General features: G+C 41.7%; 1 protein-coding gene across 4 annotated transcripts in view; it reads left to right on the top strand.

Moving 5' to 3' along the window:
* CD80 (CD80 molecule) overlaps window positions 1–21,985 on the top strand; it is a 33,070-nt gene that overhangs the window by 7,270 nt on the left and 3,815 nt on the right. For 3 of the 4 annotated variants that reach the window (XM_010845375.1, XM_010845373.1, XM_010845374.1), the window contains 4 exons: window positions 7,165–7,491; window positions 12,386–12,667; window positions 18,889–18,999; window positions 20,197–20,305. In XM_010845375.1, coding sequence (XP_010843677.1) covers window positions 7,165–7,491; window positions 12,386–12,667; window positions 18,889–18,999; window positions 20,197–20,264 — 788 coding nt within the window. In that variant the 3' untranslated portion in view covers window positions 20,265–20,305. The remainder of the gene's footprint in view (window positions 1–7,164; window positions 7,492–12,385; window positions 12,668–18,888; window positions 19,000–20,196; window positions 20,306–21,985) is intronic. The other variant, XM_010845376.1, reaches the window with a different exon arrangement.

Below are 21,985 nucleotides of genomic sequence, written 5' to 3'. Positions count from 1 at the left end.
TGTTGCTATACTGAGTCAACAAAGGAATCTGAGCTTCTTTTGTCTGAACACCTACTGTGTAAAAGATGGACCTTGAAAAACTGAGCCTCAGATTCCTACTCTCAAAGAGAGATGTGAGTATGTTAGCTGGAGAAGGCAAAAGTAATTAATCCACAAACAAGTGAAAAGCAGAGAAGTGCCTGGCTCTGCCTGTAAGCGCCCCTGACCTGGGAAAGGCGGGCAGGCTTTATGGTGGAGGGTGGGGGTCGCAGCAGCAGAACTTGGGCAGAGACTAGCCTGGACAAATGCAGAAAGATGAGGATGAGTCAGCGGGCGGGGAACTCATTTTCTGGTTTAATCATTTGTGTATTCAACAAACACTGAGCCTTTCTTATGTACAAGACACTTTTCTTGGTCCTGGGGACAAGCTGTTAGCAAAATTGACTTGGCTTTTGCCTTCATGGAATTTACAGTCATTAGCATGAAGACGAAGATGAATCAATCACTTGAATGTATGACCAAGAAACACGATGTTTCCCTGCCAGAGGGGAGGAGGGTGGTGAGAGTGAGCTGGGTGAAGGTGGAAGGAGCAGTATGCGAGGGACATGGAGGAGCAAAGAAGTGAAGGCGCGCAGTGTTGGGGCAGCAGGGAGACAGAGACCAGACTCTACGGGCTCGGGCTCGAAGGCCAGGGATCTGGAAGTTATTTGGAGGACTGGAAGGCCATGGAAGGATTTTAAGAAGGGGAGTGACACAGTCTCTGCCAGGGCTGCTCACACTTTTATTACACATACCAATCTCCTGGAGGACTGTTTAAAAAGCAGCTTCTAGAACAGGGGACTTTTTTTTAACTTTTATTTTATATTGGAGTATAGTTGATTAACAATATTGTGTTAGTTTCAGGTGTACAGCAGAGTGATTCAGTTATACATATACACGTGTCTATTCTTTTTCAAATTCTTTTGCCATTTAGGTTATTACAGAATATTGAGCAGAGTTCCCTGTAGCACAGGGGATGTTTAGAGCAGTGAAAAGACTGGGTATGATACTGTAATGGTAGATGCAATGGTAGTTGTCAAAACCCATAGAATGTACAGCATCAAGAATGATGTATAATGTAAACTGTGGACTTTGGGTGATAGTGATGTGTCAGTGTAACTTCACTGATTGTCACAAAGGTACCACTCTGGTGTGGGATGTTAATAGTGGGGGAGGCTGCACCCATGGGAGCTGGGGCACATGGGTACTGTGAACCTAGAACTGCTGTGAAAGATAAAGGCCATATATGTATTTTTAAAAATGCAGTTTCTGCTTAGGTGGGCTTTGGGGAGGGGCCAGCAAATCTGTATTTCTAACCATCAGCCAGGTGATATTGATGTTACTGGTCCACAGTCCTTTAGGTTTAGTAGTAAAAGATAACATTATACAAAAAAAGAAAAAGCCAGTGTTGCTAAAGCATGGAGAATGGCTTTTAGAGCAGCCAGTGCAATCAGGGAGGACTTTGTTCAGGGCTGGGGATTTGCCACCCACCTCCTCCCCTGTGCAGGAAAGCTACACTTGCACCTGTCCCCCCCGCTGTTACCCAGGACAGGGGGACCTCTTTCCTGCACAGGGCAGCACCAGCAGGCCTCCTGTTTCACTTCTGGTTTGGTCTGCAGAGGAAGAAGCACTGGACTCGTGCTCCAGAAACTGGTGGTCATCTAATATGGGCACCTTTTCCTCAGAGCTAGGGTCCTCTCAGGGAGACACAGCCTTAAGGAACGGAGAGAGATCTTAGGTAGGAGTAGGCCAGGAATTCAGGAAAGGTGTTGGCCTGGAAGTCTATAGCACGAGGAACACTGAGCTAGAGGAAAAGAGGGCCCCAGAGTGCCACCATAAACAGGGCCTCTCCCCCGTTGCCATGTTCTGTCTGCATGCCGCTGGCCAAGGCGTCCCCAAACCACGCTTCTTGCTATGACTATTGTGATACCAGCTGTTCAAGTCCCCGAGCATTTTGGAGAGAGACACACAAGTAAGGATCATATTTGCAAAGAGCATATAGTCTGGGCCTGTAGAGGAAAGTTGGGAGCAGTGCATAAATCAGGTCACCAGTATAAATTTGTCAGTTGCTGGACAGCAGATACCTGTAGCCCCCTCGTGTGCCCAGCACCTAGCCCAGGGCCCACACCAGCCCTGTGGATGCTGGATCACTTAATTAAAAGCACTTAGAAAGGTCCCAAAAGGTCACTTCCATTGTGTTAAAGGTCACCCAGACCATTAAATCTCCAGATGGTGAGATTATAGGTGATTATTGTGTTTTTCTTTATTTTTCATTCTTTCCAAATTTAATGTGTGTTTCTTTTAGAGTCAGGGAAAGTCTTTATTTAAAAAGCACACCACATTCCTCAGTGAGATACACAACAGCACACGGTGATCTAAGCTGCTGTGGGCACCTTGTTTTTTCTCTGTTAGAAGTGTTGGTGCAGCCCTGCTGACCACTGCTGGGGTTCACCTATGGGGAAGGGGTGCTGTGGCCAGCCCACTGTCCACACTGCCTTCCCCTTCTTTGGAGGGACTAGGGGAGACTCATGGCTTCCTAGACTGGGTTCTTATTTCTTTAAAGCTAAACATTAAATTTTATTGTCATATCTCCCAACTGTCCCGCATGCGTTTATTGTTGTTTTTCTTGCAAAGACATAAAATTTACCATTTTAAAGTGTGTGATTCAGTGGTTTTTAGTATAATCACAAAGAAGTGAATCCGTCACCACTATAATTTTGGAACATTTCTATCACTCTAAAATGAAACTCCAAACCCATTAGCTATTCCTTTCCATTCCCTCTACCCCACCTCTTGGTAGCCATTAATCTAATTTGTCTCCATGAATTTGCCTATTCTGGACATTTCTTTTAAATGGAGCTATATAATATGTGGCCTTTGTGTCTGGCTTCTTTCATTTAGCACAATGTTTTTAAGGTTCATCTATGTTGTAGTAACAGTGCCTCACACCTGTTCTGGTTAAATAATATTCCTTGTATTTTGAGTTCTGAGAGGTACATTATTTTTCTAAAACTAGTGTACTCTGCACTTGCTGGCAGAAAGCTCCCTCTCTTGGGGAGTTATCAGTGGGGAGCTGCTATGATCGGGGCAGGAAGCAGGCAGAGGGGTCAGGAAAGGCAGGAGTTCTGAAGTGCACCCAGAGTGCCCTGCGGGTGGGGTGGTTTGCACACAGACTTGTGAGAGATGATCGAGGTTGCCTTCCATCTCTGCTGTCCCTCCTCCTCCTCACAGATGGGCAAGGTGACAATGGGCACCATGTGCCAGATGGGGGCAGTGACTCAGTGCAAGTGTCAGCCAGTTACACAGTGATTCTGGCCCCATCCTGGGCGTGACTCAACACCGGAGGCACAGGAGGTGCTATGCATGAGAACAACCCCATGGGGGAAAAAAACAACTGTATAGCTTTTACGGTTCATAAAACACTTTACATTTGGGTGTCATGTGACCTGTGGTAATTACGGGAAGTAAGTTGGAGAGACAGTATTATGACCATTTTGTATAAATTATACCTGAGGCCCAAGGAGGTTAATCAAAGGTTATGAGTCTAATACACAGCAGGTAGAATCAGAGCCCATCTCCTAAGGCCTACCCAGGCATTCAGCAAGTACTTAGGGAGCACCTGCTCTGGGCCAGGCCCGAGTTCTGCAGGTATGACAACAAACAAAACAGAAAAAGTCCCTGTTCTCATGGCCCCCAAAGTAACTCCAGCTGATATGTAGCAGCTAGACAAGCTCACGAGAGAAATAAATCAGGGCAAGTGACTCAAAAGGGCATGAGGATGATGCTGGTTGGGGAGAGTCAGAGAAGGCTCACCACAAGGGGACATCTTCCCTGAAGGCAGCAAGGGACGGAGCTGTGTGGAAGTCTGGGAAAGGCAACGGTCCCAATCATGTGCCTGGTACTGGGTCAGGTTTTACCTACATTCCCTCACAGAAACCTCAACCCACATTATCAGGTAGGTGCTGCTAGGCCATTTGTAAGACGGCAAACTAAGCTCAGAATTCAACAGTGCAGGCAGTAATGCTGAGACCTGCTTCTCCGCTCCAGAACCAGTGAAGCAGACACAACCCTTCAGAATCTTTCAACTGTTTTCTTGTAACCATGTGTAGCGGAGTCCCTGAGTATGAAAGCCAGGTCCTGGTGGGAATTGCCCAGAAGATTTTTGGTTCCTCTTTTCAGTCTGGTTCTTCCTCAGCACCAGAGTCTGGTGAGGGGATCTCACATAGGAACATCGAAGAGTCCATTGATGGTTTGCTGTTGACCTTTACACAAACACCCACACTTCTCCTCAGATGGCTGGACAAAAACTCCTTAAGAACCATCATTGAAATTTTCAGTGAAGAAAACTTTCAGATCAGTTTCAGTTAAGATTTCTTTTTGCTAATGTCACCACATGTCAAAATTAGAAATCCTGGATTCTTTTTGGGTGGGAACCAACAGAGCATTGGAAACACTCAGTTATTTAGGACCCCAGATGACTGAGTTGCTTTCTGTCATGGGGTCTGTCTGGCCCATAGCAAGACTAGTGTTCCATGTGTCTGTCATAACCCCAGAGTGAAAGAGACCAGAGGGTAGGAGTTAGGGGTGAGAGGAAGGAGAAAGAGGAAAGGAAACCCTTATGGAAGACCTGCTAGGTACTAGGGACTTTTCCGCTTACACCATTTAATTTGAATTTAAGTTTTCAATCATCCTGAGAGGTTGGCATCATACCATTTTACAGATGAGGAAACAGGTTAATCAGTAGTGGCTGAGCTGGGACTAAAACCCGAGTGAATAGGAATCCTTCTACATACCATTTTTAGTCATATCTTTTTTAAAAAGAGAGTTTGGATTATTTAGCTATTTTGTGCTCTCCTAAAATATAAAGGGACTCCTGAAAGTCCCTTGGAGTTCAAACCAGTCAATCTTAAGGGAGATCAACCCTGAGTACACTTTGGAAGGACTGATGCTAAAGCTGAAGCTCTAGTATTTTGGTCATCTGATGTGACAGCCCACTCACTGGAAAAGTCCCTAATGCTGGGAAAGATTAAGGGCAGAGAGAGAACAGGGAGAAGAGCCGTCAGAGCATGAGATGGCTGGATGGCATCACTGATGCAATGGACATGAACTTGGGGAAACTTTGGGAGATGGTGAGGGACAGGGAGGCCCGGCACATTGCAGTCCACAGGGTCTCTAAGAGTCGGACACGACTGGGCGACTGAACAACAACAACAAAGTATACCTTTTCATTTATTTCCTTTTTTCAGTTATTCTCCCTAAATCTAGGGCTGGCAATGTTCAGCACAATTGCTGAAAGAAGTGCCCTGGATCAATCGAAGGTACCCCCCACTGCTGTGTAAATACCCGCAATCACAAAACTCTCTTCTGAAATGCTGCGGTGGGGCCACGACCAGTCTGATGTCGGCCGGGAGGATGGCTGGGGAGGTGGAGACAGGCTAGTGTCCCGTGACCCTGCTGTCTAGGGAGAGCAGGCCTGGAAATGAGATCCCTCTCCTAGTGAGATGGGGGCCTCCCTGGGGTTCTGTGTGGCTCTGGAGGATACAGAAGGGAAGATGTCAGCACTGGGGGGCCTTTGGGGCTGGCCAGTTGTTGAAAGTGCTGAGGTTTTGGAGGGACTCTGCTTTTAGGTCAAGCACAGCATGGGAAAATTTACTATGCCTTCTAAGCAGAAAACCAGAAAATATAGTCTTTCAGGGATTTTGGTGCTACTGATGAGTGCTTGCTGCTGCTGCTGCTAAGTCGCTTCAGTCGTGTCCGACTCTGTGCAACCCCATAGACAGCAGCCCATCAGGCTCCCCCGTCCCTGGGATTCTCCAGGCAAGAATACTGGAGTGGGTTGCCATTTCCTTCTCCAATGCATGAAAGTGAAGAGTGAAAGATGAGTGCTTAGGAGCTAACAAAACTATGAAGTTTGGATGCTGAAATTTCTGTGATACGCTGATGGGAAATGGGCAAATGTTTTAAATGGCAAATGTTTAAACATGTTTTAAATGGGCAAATGTTTAAATGGGCAAATGTTTAAACATGTTTTAAATGTTTTGCAAAGTTAGGTTGTAGGGGACCAGCTATTTGGGTTGCAGATAGCCAAGGAAGATAAAGACAGGGTAGCCATATGTTTCGGTAGATAGAGAGGGCAGAAATGGTCTGGAGGTGTAACTGAGGTCTTGTCACATGGAGATGAGGATAGTCATTTCAGTCTGAAGTCACGGGTCAAGCTGGGCCTAGAACATGGGACTCGGCTCTGAGCAGGCAATGCTGGCTTACCTATCCTAGAAGTGGGTCTTAAATGAGGGAAACAAATAAATAAGGAGAGTGATCCAAAAAGTTCTCTGCAAAACTGGGGCAGTTTCCTTTCCTGTGCTTAGTTTTCTTGTCTATAAAATAAGACCACCAAAATGAATGACCAGAGAAATTCCTTCAAAACCTCATATTCCTTAACTATGACTTCTCTGTCCCCATGGGACTGAGAAAACTGTCTCACCAATAGCTGGCATTCATGTGCTGGGGTCTCCTAAAGTCCTTTTTCTTTTGGGACTAGTATAACTTCTCTCTCATTGTCCATGGACAGACAAATGGATAAAGGAAGTGTGGCATATATTAATACATACAGTGGAATATTTAGTCATTAACATCATTATCACTCCTTAAAAAGGAAAGGAATTCTGACACATGTAAAACATGGAGGAACCTTGAGGGCATTATGCCTAGTGGAATAAACCAGTCACAAAAAGACAAATACTGTATGATTCGGAATCTAAAGTAGTAAAATTCATAGAAACCTAAAGTTGAGTGGTGGTTACCAGGGGGCTGAAGGGAGGGACAAGGGGGAGCAGTTTAATGTGTACAGCATGGAAAATCTGTTTCACAAAAACTGTGAAGATACTGGATGCTACTGCGCTGTACATTTTAAAATGGTTGAGATGGTAAAATCTATGTTATTGTTTTAATCATGATTATTTAAATGGAGAAAAAAATGCACTGGGGACCAAAAGAAAAAAAAATCAAACTGAACACTCTGTCAAATCCTGCTTAGACACTAAATACAACACTCTGAAAATTCTGTTACTGCCAACTCTGAATTCCTGCTTGTGCAGGTATCTTAACATTTAATAGATACAAGATCTTGTTTTGTTTGCCTCTCCATAGGCATCACCCCAAAGAGTGTGACCAAAAGAGTGAAAGAAACAGTAATGCTATCCTGTGATTACAACACATCCACTGAAGAACTGACAAGCCTTCGGATCTATTGGCAAAAGGATAGTAAAATGGTGCTGGCCATCCTGCTTGGAAAAGTGCAGGTGTGGCCTGAATACGAGAACCGCACCATCACTGACATGAACGATAACCCCCGCATTGTGATCCTGGCTCTGCGCCTGTCGGACAGTGGCACCTACACCTGTGTTATTCAGAAGCCTGATTTGAAAGGGGCTTATAAACTGGAGCACCTGACTTCCGTGAGGTTAATGATCAGAGGTCAGTGGAACTTTCTGATTTTCAATAAGCCATCGATAGGAGAATGTCTTTGATGTCCTTAAAGACACACTCCTATTGGGTTTTCTCAGGATGTCCTAGAAATATTTGTTAGTTGCATTTCTTGCACTTTGACAGTCCAAGCTCATGACAGCCACCCTGGAGCACTATCATGACCTGAAGCACCTTCTGAATCATAAAGGGACACATTTGATTTGATGCAGTTGTACTGATTTTGATTTGATGTAGTTGTACTGATCAACTACATCAGTACAACTGATGTAGTTGTACTGAGTTGTACTGACCACTCCAGTAGTCTTGCCTGGAGAATCCCATGGACAAAGGAGCCTGGCGGGCTACAGTCCATGGGGTCACTAAGAGTCATCCACGATTGAGGTACTAACACACAGCACAGTCGTTCTGTTACCTGCACTTGATCCAGTAACATATTCTCCGTAAAGTATATTGACGGGCATAAAAGCTGCACAGGCATAAATATTTTTCAAGTAGTATTTGAATGTCTTTTACTATTGTATTTATTGCATATTTGAAGCTCTCATCTAACGGTCATTCCTACAAAGTTAGATGTTAGAAAACTGTGAAAGGCAGGGTAGGAACCAGCCTTGACTCAATCACAGGTAATCCTGCTAGAGGACACTGATATGTCCTGAACCCTCATTGAGAAGTGGCAGCCTGGGGCCATTCCTTCATACGTGAAATTCAAACACATTTCTTTTTTCTTTCTGGGCACTTGAGCCTTTAGTGGAAACAAAACCTTTTAACATAAGGTAAGAAATAACCTTGATAACAGTTAGCTTAAGAGGATCTTTAGTGAGTTCTTTACTGTTCTTCCCTGCTTTTGGTCTTCAGCTATATTGAATTTTTAGTTGTGTAACACCCAGATCATACCTAAAGCTTAGGAAGTAAGCCAAATTTACACAGAATTATCTTAAACTTCACTCTGTGTACTCCCTACCCATGGAGAGAACAAATATCCATGATCATGTGGTGGGATGTGAGGGGCTCTGAGAAGCCTATCTCCTCCAAAATTTAGATCTGCATGGATTCCTCCAATTCCCACTATTATAGCCTCTCCTACTAGTTTCGGCACTATTCTCCCCTCATGTATGTGTCCTCAGCTGCTAAGTCATGTCTGACTCTTTGCAACCCCATGGACTGTAGCCCACCAGGCTCCTCTGTCCATGGCATTTCCCAGGCACGAATACTGGAGTGGGTTGCCATTTCCTTCTTCAGGGATCTTCCTAACCCAGAGACTGAATCCACGTCTCCTGCTGGCAGATTCTTTACCACTGAGCCACCTGGGAAGCCCTCCCTCTCCCTCCAGGATCCCTGTTAAAGATGAAAATGTGTTACCTGGGTGGAGATGTCATCACAGACATATTAGCCTGTATCAGTTAATTACGTTAGATACATAGTCGGTCCTTTAACAGAATATCCAGAGAGAAACAGACTCAGGACATGTACATTTTGACAGAAAGATAAAGAAGATCCAAGAAGGAGAGAAGAGACAGAGTTTCAGGGAGGGCAGGCCTTAGTAGCAGGTTATAGTTGGAGACCAACGCAGCTAAAAGGCTACCAGGGGGAGTGCTGTTTGAGGCTAACACGGCCTCAAATGGGGATTCGGTGCCAAAATCAGACAAGGGAAGACAAAGGGGAAATACTGCTTAATTAGACCCAGAACCAATTCTGATATTCCCAGTTGAGTCAATTAGAACAGTGCTTCTCAAATGATAAGATGCCTATGACCTGGGGACCTTGTTCAGCAGGTCTGGCACTTCTGACAAGCTCCCTGGTGATGCCTGTACTACTGCTAAGGATTATAGTCTGAGAAGCAAGAAATTAAGTAAACGTTCATTTGGCCAAGGTGACCAACTGTCCCAGTCTGCCAAGGACTGAGGGGTTTCATTGGATATGAGACTTCGGGTGTTAATACTGAGAAAGTCTCAGGCTAACTGGGACAGGATGATTTCTCTACATTGCCAAAGGATACAATAACAGCATAGTATCATGAAGTAGGATAGCTAGTTCCTCAAATGTGCTGCACGATGGATGTTTTTAAAACCTGCATTAAGCAGCACATTTCAGGAACTAGCTATACTAGTTAACATATTAACTGCTGCTGCTGCTAAGTCACTTCAGTCGTGTCCAACTCTGTGCGATCCCATAGACGGCAGCTGAACTATCGTCTATGGGGTCTATGAACTATCCCAGGCTCCCCTGTCCCTGGGATTCTCCAGGCAAGAACACTGGAATGGGTTGCCATTTCCTTCTCCAATGCATGAAAGTGAAAAGTGAAAGTGAAGGCGCTCAGTCGTGTCCGACTCTTAGCAACCCCATGGACTGCAGCCCATCAGGCTCCTCTGTCCGTGGGATTTTCCAGGCAAGAGTACTGGAGTGGGGTGCCATGGCCTTCTCCCAACATATTAACTAGGTTAACAAATTTTTACCTTTCTAAAACATATGCACCTTTTCCTTTCCTAGTAGGATATTCTTACTGTACCCATTAAGAGTGGTGAAAACTTGGGTTAAGATTGAAATGAGATACAAAAGAGTAATTCTTCGATAGTTCAGTCTTGCAAAACCTTTGGAGCTGCTACTCGGAACAGATCATCTTACAGAAGGAATAGAAGACAGAGCTTAGGCTGTTCTAAGTCCAGGCAGACCTTGAAAAGATGATTTTCAATATGATCCTTGGTGTTAGTGGCATTCTTGTGGTTAAATATTTCTTAGAAAAGCAAAGTCCAGAAATGAACATGAATCATAATTTGGATATGTGCTACTTGGATTTGTTATTCCAAGTTATAACATGACATACTGATATTATAAGAAACAAAAGGAGTATTCTTGTTAGCTACCATTGCAATGATTTGATCTTATAGGATAAATTAAAGGAGTAGAAAATAATGTCAACTAAAAATGGCTCAAGAAAATGTCAAACAATTTAAGAACAGGACTAATTCAAAAAAGAAAGGTGACTCTATCTGTATCTAGATCCAAGTTTTTCCTTTCCTTGGCAATTATAGTCACTTGTCATAACTTCTCCTCTCCCAGTCCTGGAAGCTTTCACCCAGCAACTTGATTTACATGAAGGAATTCCTCTAAGAGAGGACACGTTTAAGACTCACATTAGTCTAACTAACTTCCTGTATGTCAGTCTCTGGTCTACATGATTTATGTTAATGATACCATTTAACTCTTACAACACTGGGAAGGAGGTATTATAATCCCTTTCTTACAATGAGCAAACTAAGACTGAAAGTGGCTAAGGAATTGGCCCAGGATTAAAGGCAAAACTGGTTTTAAAACCTGCCCTTGATGACCACTGTGCATTATACTACATCTCTCTGTGAGGCTCTGAATTCTAAAAAGAAAACTAACATATGAGATGACGTACGAGGGGATTAGTCCTGTGTGTGTGCTCAGTTGGCTCTGACTCTTGGAGACCCCATGGACTATAGCCCATCAGGCTCCTATGTCCATGGAATTTTCCAGGCAAGAATACTGGAGTGGGTTACCATTCCCTTCTCCAGGGGATCTTCCCAACACAGGGACAGAATCCACCGTCTCCTGCATCTCCTGCATTGGTGGGCAGATTATATACCACTGCACCACCCACCACCTGGGAAGTCCACATTTGGATTGGTTCCCCACACTTACGCTAAAAAAAGTATAAATTCTTTAAGCCTCACAATAAGTGAGAAAGAGGTGCGTGGAGTTTTTCCCTGTTTCCTCTGTAGTCATTTCACTATTCTTTGCTTTGTGTATATTTTAACATGTTATTAGGGGTCAAAAACACAAATGAAAGAGTGCCTCAAGTACTTTGGAGGAATATTAGGAAGGCCTCTCTGTCCTTGTTAGGTGTATCAAAACAGCAAGGGGATCAGTAAAGTATGGTGGTTGAGATTATAGGCTCAACAGTATAAAATTGGAACAGAGGTCTATCTGATTAAAGACTGCTTTTGAAAATATAAAGGTAATGCCAAACAAACTTTAGAGTAGTGTTACTCCAGGTGTGGGAACTAGGAGGCCAGGAAAGTTAAGACCATACAAGTAGATTTACATAAGTTATTGTCAATGCTCTGGTTCTCAAGTTGGGTGGTGGGCTCCCAGGTACATAGTATAGTATGAATTAATAAATAGATACATAAAAGAGGGTCAGTTTGTATACCTCAAAAATTAGGTAGAAAAGGAAGAAAAAGAAGTAAAAGAAAGGAAAGGAAAAGAAGGCAAACATATGTAAATCTGCCTGTTTATAACTATCTCTAATACCATGCCATTGGTATTTTTCTGAGGCTACATTTTTTTCAATATAATCTTATTTAATGTTTTAATAAGACAGCAAAGTTTAAAGCTCTAAAAAAAAAAAGGAAAAGAAATCAGAGGAAGGGAAGGCTCTGGTATCAGAAAAACTTGAATTCAGTTCTCCCACTTACTGGTTGTGATTTCTCTAGACCTCAATTTGATTATTCATAAAATGGAAACATTGTATTAGGATAAATAATACAAAATTACTGATATTTGACCTTTTTGGATCTACAACCTACCTCCTAGGGTTGTTATAAAGACAAAATGAGATAACGTCCAGACCTAAGAAAATTAACAGCTCAATAAATGTTGTTTTTAAACGCAAGCACTATGTCAATATTTATTCACATGAATTTAGTTCTTTAATAAGTGCTCTCCTACCTCCATTCCATCAAAAGTAATGAATTGATATAACCAACTCAAACTAAAGTTAGTCTTTGGGTTATACATAATTACTAATACTTATGGGAAGTTGAAAATTATATTTTATTATTATTAAAGCTATGTATTAAAAATATAATTACACACAAACACGTAATGATATGTACTTACATTCTTGTTCTTTCTTCAGCTGACTTCCCTGTCCCTACCATAAATGATCTTGGAAATCCATCTCCTAATATCAGAAGGGTAATTTGCTCAACCTCTGGAGGTTTTCCAAGGCCCCACCTCTACTGGTTGGAAAATGGAGAAGAATTAAATGCTACCAACACAACACTGTCCCAAGATCCTGAAACCAAGCTCTACATGATTAGCAGTGAACTGGATTTCAACATGACAAGCAATCACAGCTTCTTGTGTCTTGTCAAGTATGGAGACTTAACAGTGTCACAGACCTTCTACTGGCAAGAATGTAAGTGATTGTCCTGGAGAGTTTCTGCTGGGTAGAATCTAAAAAGAAAATAACTCAGCCAGATACATTACACAATTATGCATATTGACTCTGATACTATTACTTGCAGTATTTTTTAGACATGCAAATAAAATAACAATAAAAGTGTTAGTATGACTTATTAAGGTCACTGTACAAGGTTTGACTATAATGGTACTAATTTTACTTTCTTTAATAAACATTCTAAAATTTAGATATCCAAGTAAGTTCTGTCAAGTCAACATCTTAAGAAGTTATTATAATAATATTGTTGTTATAGAAAGCACTAAAATGTGCCTTTCTTTGAAATTGCTCTCTAGGCTTTGGCACTTTCATTTTTTTTAAAATTTATTTTAATTGGAGGCTAATTTCTTTACAATATTGTGGTGGTTTTTGCTATACATTCACATGAATCAGCCATAGGTGTACATGTGTTCCCCATCCTGACCCTCATGCATTGAACCTGGACTGGTGATCTAGTTCACATATGATAATATACATGTTTCAATGCTATTCTCTCAAATCATCCCACCCTTGCCTTCTCCCACAGAGTCCAAAAGTCTGTTCTTTACATCTGTGTCTCTTTTGCTGTCTTGCATATAGGGTCATCATTACCATCTTTCTAAATTCCATATATATGCGTTAATATACTGTATTGGTGCTTTTCTTTCTGGCTTACTTCACTCTGTATAATAGGCTCCAGTTTCATCCACCTCATTAGAACTGATTCAAATGTATTCTTTTTAAAAGCTGAGTAATATTCCATTGTGTATATGTACCACAGCTTTCTTATCCATTCGTCTGCCACTGGACATTTAGGTTGCTTTCATGTTCTGGCTATTGTGAACAGTGCTGCGATGAACACTGGGGTACACGTGTCTCTTTCAATTCTGCTTTCCTCAGTGTGTATGCCCAGCAGTGGGATTGCTGGGTCAAAAGGCAGTTCTATTTCCAGTTTTTTAAGGAATCTCCACACTGTTCTCCATAGTGGCTGTACTAGTTTGCATTCCCACCAACAGTGTAAGAGGGTTCCCTTTCCTCCACACCCTCTCCAGCATTTATTGCTTGTAGACTTTTGGATAGCAGTCATTCTGACCGGCGTGAAATGGTACCTCATTGTGGTTTTGATTTGCATTTCTCTGATAATGAGTGATGCTGAGCATCTTTTCATGTGTTTGCTAGTCATCCGTATGTCTTCTTTGGAGAAATGTCTGTTTAGTTCTTTGGCCCATTTTTTGATTGGGTCACTTATTTTTCTGGAATTGAGCTGCAGGAGTTGCTTGTATATTTTTGAGATTAGTTGTTTGTCAGTTGCTTCATTTGCTATTATTTTCTCCCATTCTGAAGGCTGTCTTTTCACCTTGCTTATAGTTTCCCTCATTGTGTGAAAGCTTTTAAGTTTAATTAGGTCCCATTTGTTTATTCTTGCTTTTATTTCCATTACTCTGGGAGGTGGGTCATAGAGGATCCTGCTATGATTTATGTCAGAGAGTGTTTTTCCTGTGTTTTCCTCTAGGAGTTTTATAGTTTTTGGTCTTACATTTAGATCTTTAATCCATTTTATTTTTGTGTATGGTGTTAGAAAGTGTTCTAGTTTCATTCTTTTACAAGTGGTTGACCAGTTTTCCCAGCACCACTTGTTAAAGAGATTGTCTTTTCTCCATTGTATATTCTTGCCTCCTTTGTCAAAGATAAGGTGTCCATAGGTGCGTGGATTTATCTCTGGGCTTTCCATTTTGTTCCATTGATCTATGTTTCTCTTTGTGGCACTTTCATTTTGGGAGCCCCCTTCCCATGATGGTCCCATAATGTCAATCATTGTCCTTTGAGGGTGAATGTGCTTTTTAAGAAATACTTGTTCACTCAGAACCAAGCCTGGCAAAGAAAGTGAATGACAAACTACTAGAGGACAATGCTTGAAAAAAGTGGTCATTTTTGACCAAAACCATGCCCAAATATTTGCCCCACATGTAGTAAACTTATATAATTTTCTTTCCCCAAGAGGTGAAATCATATGAAAATATAAAATGGAAAAAGTAGGGCTTACATAAATGTATGCATATTAAATCCACAATGGGTTATTACAGAAGAACTCATATACTTGAAATACATTTCTAGCGTATTTGACTGATTATATGGAGCATTACCAGGCCTCTGTCCACCCCCCAACCCCTTGTAACAATATGTTTTGTGGCTGCACAGTAAAAAACAATATATTGTGTATAATATATTGACCTTATGTATAGTATATCTTATATCTTCCACTTACCTTTGCTTGTAGTAGAGATATTTTAGATGGTCTACTAGTTCATCTTAGGTAAGATTAACTCTAGGTCTTTCCATCTTGAGTGGATTGTTTTCCTTAATAGGTAATGAGATAAAATTTGGGGCAAAAATTAGTTCAGATACAAACCAAATTTTGTTGGAACATGATACAAAATTAGTTCAGATACAAACCAAATCTTATTGATATGATTTTATTAATTGTCCAAACTCATCTCTATATTTCATGTATCTGAAAAAAGCTTATAAAAATTAAGTTTGAATCATATAGTTTATTAATTCAGCATTGTCATTTTATTGATATATAATTAATCAATTTTAGATCATCATGATTAAGGTAGAAGTTAATAAGTACAGAGTCAATTATATTTTATTTGGGACTGTATGATATTCTGAGGCAACGGTTAACAAAAATTTTCAGAAAAGGGCCAGATAGCAAATATTCTTTACAGGTCATAGTCTCTAGCAACAACTCAGTTCTGTTATAACATGAAAACAGCCATAGACAAGACATAAATGAAGGACATAGCTGTGTTCCAACAAAATTTTATTTAAAAAAATAGGTGGTAAGCCAGATTTGGCCTATGCATGGTAGTTCATTGACTTAAAGGAAATAGATTGTAGTCCTTTAAATAAAAGGATGGATCTGTTCTTTAAAGATGATTTAGACTGCCCAGCTTTATCATCTTTTCTCTGATTTGTCTTTTCTCAACTCTTTCTTCATGCTAAAGATGAGCAGTATCCCTTTTCAGAATAATTAAAAATACTAGCTCTTTGTCCTCTTTGGTCTACATTCACAATGACTTGTGGAGACAGAATTAACTGTTTAATCATTCCTTCTCGCAATCTTTTTTTTTTTTTTCAATTCAGTCTTCATTAAGCAGTTGTCACAAAGCAAGCATCTTGCTAGGTGCCAGTGTTGTCTTTATGGTCAGACAGCTTTAAATACTTCAACTGGACTGCAAATGTCATTCAGAGTCAGAAGCAAATAAAGCATTTGTGGGGTGTCAAGGGGTGACTGCATAAACAAACGTAAATTAGCGTATATAGTGAAAGAAAGTGAAGTCACTCAGTTGTGTCCGGACTCTTTGTGACCCCGTGGGCTGTAGCCTACCAGGCTCTTCCATCCATGGGATTTTCCAGGCAAGAGTACTGGAGTGGGTTGCTATTTCTTTCTCCAGAGGATCTTCCCGACCCAGGGATTGAACCCGGGTCTCCTGCATTGTAGGCAGATGCTTTACCATCTGAGCCACCAGGGAAGTCAAATTAGTGTATAGTTGATAGCAATTTTGAATGGATGTGAGCAAAGCTCTACTATTTAAATACCCACTATTAACCCCAAATTTATTAATTAAGCAGATTGGGTCTGTGGCTCTTTTAGCCTGGGCCCACCCAATTTGTTAACCCTTGACGTACTGGAACGTATAGGGATGTGTGTGTGTGTATAAGGGGTGAATCAGGGAGACCTACTCAGGCTGTCTTATGAGCTATATGTGCAAATGTCCTCACACAACTATACATCTGGGATTTGGGGTCTTCCCCATGGAGTAGTGCCAGGTTCCTAATAGGCATCACGAAAGAGTGGGATTGCTGTTACTGATTCCTCCTTTCTCTTAAACACTTACCTTCTTCTATGCTGAGTGAGGCTTGAGAATGGATGAGGAGTGACCTCTGAGAGGAACCCTGTGAAACATCTAGACTCCCAGGATAACAGCAAGAGCTTCTTTGTTATTTTGGGTGTCATTTTGGTCTGCAGAGGCCAACTCTGGTAACCACTGGATATCTCTATGCAATTGGGTGTTTTAGAGAAAAATAGAAAAACAACTTACCCTAGTTTTCAAGTAGTGGGTGCTCTATGGTCAAATGTACATTTTATAATGATCACTGTGGCAGAATGTATAGGAATTATTTGAGCCTAGAACACCAGAGGCAAAGAGACCATAAAGGCTACTTGGTTGGAGATCAGAAAAACCCGAACTAATTCCTGCAAGAGATTTGGAGAAAAGGAATCAGTTGCAGAGATAGTCTCAGTACAGAACAGAAAGTCAGTGGGAGCTACTGAGCAGTGAGCACGAAGGCAAGCCTTCCCTTGGTCACTGATGGTGTTGCCATTAACTGAAATGGGAGAATGCAGGTGGTAGATACACTTTAGAAAGAATACCTATGCTGAGTTCAATTTTAATCAAATGGAGAGGCTGGCATCCAACCATCTAGTTAGCAGTTGGAAATACAAATTTGGGGCTCAGAAGTGAGATCAGAAATATGATATACAGACTTAGAAATCAGCTGGTGTTTCCAACCTCAGGTGTGGCTAAGATCGCCCATGATTACCAGGGCTAGTGAGAGAATGGGACCACAGATGGAACCATGGGGACAAGTTAAAGAATAAAAAGAGGAAGAAGAGCTGATGAACAAAACTGAATCACAACAAACAGAAACAGATGAATGTGGTGTCACAGAAGTCCCAGGAGGAAAAGTGTCAACGGGACTGAATGCTGATGAGAAATCCAATAAGCTAAAGACCAAAATTTATCCCCAAGGTGTATAATCAGAAAAATGAGAATCAAGTATGCTAAGTCACTTCAGTTGTGTCCGACTCTGTGCAACCCCGTAGATGGCAGCCCACCAGGCTCCCCCGTCCCTGGGATTCTCCAGGCAAGAACACTGGAATGGGTTGCCATTTCCTTCTCCAATGCATGAAAGTGAAAAGTGAAAGTGAAGTCGTTCAGTCATATCCGACTCTTAGCGACCCATGGACTGCAGCCTACCAGGCTCCTCTGTCCATGGGATTTTCCAGGCAAGAGTACTGGAGTGGGTTGCCATTGCCTTCTCTGGAGAATCAAGTACTTTAGTATTAATAAATGTTCAGTATTTATTGATGAGCCATTCCGGGGAAATCAGAGGAGGATGAGCTGCTAGTATTCCTTTAGTGTCTCTGCCCTTTGTCCAGATGTTGGTGCTAACTATTCCTTAAAGGAGTTGAAGAATAAATGGTGTAGCTGCTGCTCCTGAGTGGAGGACTGACACATACACCTTTGTCCTCCCACCCACATCCTTCTTCGTGTGCCCCCTCTTCTTTCTGTTCCCTGTGTTCTACAGATGAGAGCCAGTTTGCAGAGCTCTCCTCCAGGATGATCCTACCTACCACTAAGCGACAGCCATGCTTGGTTCTTTGCTAGGTCTCTTCTATTCTTCCAGAAGCTCTAGGCTGAATGATGAAAAAGGTGTTATCTGAAAATGAATGCAAAGTGACTTCTGTAGTTTTAGGCAGCTATTGTGAGGTGTGTATGTGTATGTGTATGTGCGTTAAAGAGGACACCCTAAAAGGGAGAAGGCGTGACAGAGCTGGAGAAGGAAAATCTAGAAGGTACATCTAGAACACAACATCAACTATTAGTAGCAGTACATAGTAATATCAGCTATAGAAATACTTCTATTTATTTTTCTACTTTTATTTATTTTTAAAAATTGCTTATTAAGCTCTGGTATTTGTTTATTTGGCTACAACACACAGCATGCACGATTAGTTCCCTGACCAGGGATTGAACCCACACCCCCAGCTTTGCAAGCGCAAAGTCTTAACCACTGGGCATCCAGGGGAGTCCCTAAAATAGTTTGTAAAGGCTCTCCTGAGAATCTTTTCTTTGTGCCAACTTAATTCAGTAAATGCAAACCTTTAAATTTTCTTTTTCACATTCAATATCTATATCTGACATCTGATATTAGTTGCCCATAAGTATGTGTCTGATTAGAGTTATGCAAGAAAAATGACAGAAGCTGCATTTTGGAGAGGTGACCAGGCAAAGTAGTGAAAAATGCTTTACAGTTGTGTCATTATAAGGGGCATGAAGGGTATCAGTTGGACACATTAGAGCAGTTGGAAACACATTAGAGCTGACACTGTTCTTTTCCCTCAACAGCCAAACCAACCCCTTCTGCTAATCAGCACCTGACCTGGACCATTATTATCCCAGTCTCAGCATTTGGGATTTCTGTGATCATTGCAGTTATACTAACATGCCTGACCTGCAGTAAGTAATATTGTACTCTGGTAATGATCTCAATTCTGGACACCCAACCTCTTATCAGGACGGGTCAGCATCTCTCTCAACTTTTAAGCCTATTTTATTCTTTTTGGAGCAAATCTATGGAAACTTTAGTGTCTCCTTTACTTGTCTCAGCAGGTTCTGTTCATTCCCTGCACAGATATTTCTTGGACACCTACTATGTGCCTGGCACTCTACTAGGCACTGGAGTTCAACAGATGAGAAATCACTGACCTCAAGCACATTCTAGCTTAGTCCTTTTATCTTCCCCCAACTCTGTATTTTCTTAGAGATACTGAGGCTTGCTAACTAAATTGATAACATATCTGATGCAAAGTGATAGTCTAATCTTTGATTTGGAATTGGAGGAAAGGCAAGAATGACAAGGTTTAGGGGCAAGAATCATTTTCATGGAGGAGGGTAAGATGCACTAATGAGATGTATTTGAGTAATTATATCACTACAGGTGATTTTACCAACTCTCAGTTCTTCAGAATTTATTTTTTATGAAAGATCAGGAGTGGTTGAGGAAAGAAGAGATATTTGGGATATCTTTTTCCTATGAATCTAAATCTTTGGCCTTACACATATGCTATACTCAATCTCTGTAATTAAATGAAGAGGAGCTGCTAGGCCAGTGTTAAGGCTATAGTCACCATTAAGGAACACCAAGCTTTCTTGGAGCAGAAATTTTATACACTGAGCAAATTGGAAAATCAACATCTGCTGACTTTTCCAACTTCCAGCACACAAAAAAATCAAGGCTCGAGGAAGTCACTAGAGACTTTTTGTTATGAACAACTTATGCCACGAGTATAAAGAGGTCTGGTGGGCTCAAGGAAGTTTCTAGTATGTTTCCAGCCCTACCCTCTAGTTTACAGTTTTTCATCCTTAGTACATTGACTTTGAGGGCTGGATAATTGTTTGTTCTGTGCATTGCGATATTTAGCAGCATCCCTGGCCTCCTCTCACTATATTACAATAGCACCTCTTGGCCCAGTTGTGACAACCAAAGATGTCTCAAAGTATTGCACGTATCCCCCAGCGGGGGTGGTGGTGGAAACCTGGGGTTGAGAACCACTGCTATAGTTCTAAGCCTGCTGAAGTTTTGCCAAAATACATAGGCGTGATTTAAGGAATGATTACCTATCTAGATTTTTATTGCTTGCACTTGTCTTCAAGGAAATGCTGCAATACGCAGACAGAGAAGGGAGAATGAAGTGGAAATGGAAAGTGACTCTCAGTCTTGATAGAATCTGTGGAAGGATCAAGATGACCAAAACGCCTGGAGGTACCTTCTCTGCCAATGTGGGATGTGTGAGATCTTATGGCTTGTGAACACAGGGTTTTCTTCCTCTCAGGACCAAACCTAAGATCCTTTACCAACTACCACCTTCTCAAAATCCTCAGAGTACTCTCAACAGGTGGTTGGCACATCTCTTCTTTCTCCTCACATAAAATTTGCTTAGTGTAACCTTTTCCTTTGTCGTGCCATTCTGCCATCTTAAAATGTTCCCCTCTTTTCAGTCAACTCAGTGTCTTTTAGTATCTGTCAAACACATGTACTATTTCTGGGCTAACTCCTTATTCTCATCTTTCCTTCTTCCCTATATCCCTCAGCACTGGGACACAGAGTGGGGTAGCTCTGTACTAATTCAGTAACATCTCATTGGTCTGTCTGCCTCTTACTAAGAGAGTCATCCCACTGACCCAAGCATAGTGTCATTTTCACAAAGAATTACCTCTTTGGGTCATTTTCTCACTTAAGAACAGAAGAGACTCCAGTGTCTACAGGCAAGGCTTCAGAGCTTACTTTCCATATTCCAGTTATCTCCTCAGTGTAAACATCCTCAGTTGTTTCTATCGTCCTTCACATGGCAGTTTCCAGGAGCACACGTGGACACACTAAATGTCAATAAATGGCGTCCAAGACTTTAGATTTGATCTGATTCTAAATATATATGATGGAGTAATTACTGTTCATTCAAGGATGTTAAGGGAGCCTAACCCAGAATCAGCTTTTATGAGTAACACTATTATAAGTGTTAATCGCTCTTTGTGACCCCATGGACTATAGCCAGCCAGGCTCCTCTGTCCATGGGATTTTCCAGACAAGAATACTGGAGTGGGTTGCCATTTCCTTCTCCAGGGGATCTTCCCAACCCAGGAATTGAGCCTGGGTCTCCTGCATTCCAAGATTTTTTACCATCTGAGCCACCAGGGAAGCTCCAATTTTGGGCTCTGAGGAAGCCCAATTTGCACTATTCTAAAATCCCCAGGTCTTTTAAGAGAAATATTGGGACATTAGAATCCAAGAGACTGATATCAGGACCAGGATGGTTTACAGTCTCCATAAACAGTTCAGTTTTGACTTGTGAAAGTTAGGGTAACAGCTGCATATAAAAATCAGACTCTGCAGAGTTACTTTTAAAAAGAAAAAAAATGAGCTCTAACACCTAAGACTTACAGAGCAGGTTATGCTTTCAGTTCAGTTACTCAGTCGTGTCCAACTCTTTGTGACCCCATGGACTGCAGGATGCCAAGCTTCCCTGTCCATCACCAGCTCCCAGAGCTTACTCAAACTCATGTCCACTGAGTCGGTGATGCCATCCAACCATCTCATCCTCTGTCATCCCCTTCTCCTCCTGCCTTCAATCTTTCCTAGCAGCAGGGTCTTTTCCAAAGAGTCAGTTCTTCGAATCAGGTGACAAAAGTATTGGAGCTTCAGCTTTAGCATCAGTCCTTCCAATGAATATTCAGGACTGATTACCTTTAGGATTGACTGGTTGGATCTCCTTGCAGTCCAAGGGATTCTCAAGAGTCTTCTCCAACACCACAGTTCAAAAGCATCAACTCTTTGGCGCTCAGTTTTCTTTATAGTCCAACTCTCACATCCATACATGACTATTGGGAAAACCATAGCTTTGACTGGACGGGCCTTTGTTGGCAAAGTAATATCTCTGCTTTTTAA

This window comes from Bison bison, unplaced genomic scaffold (genome assembly GCF_000754665.1).
Source record: "Bison bison bison isolate TAMUID 2011002044 unplaced genomic scaffold, Bison_UMD1.0 scf7180017864215, whole genome shotgun sequence".
NCBI lineage: Eukaryota > Metazoa > Chordata > Mammalia > Artiodactyla > Bovidae > Bison > Bison bison.
Note: the sequence above shows the minus strand (reverse complement) of the source record. Positions and strands in the feature narration are given on the sequence as shown.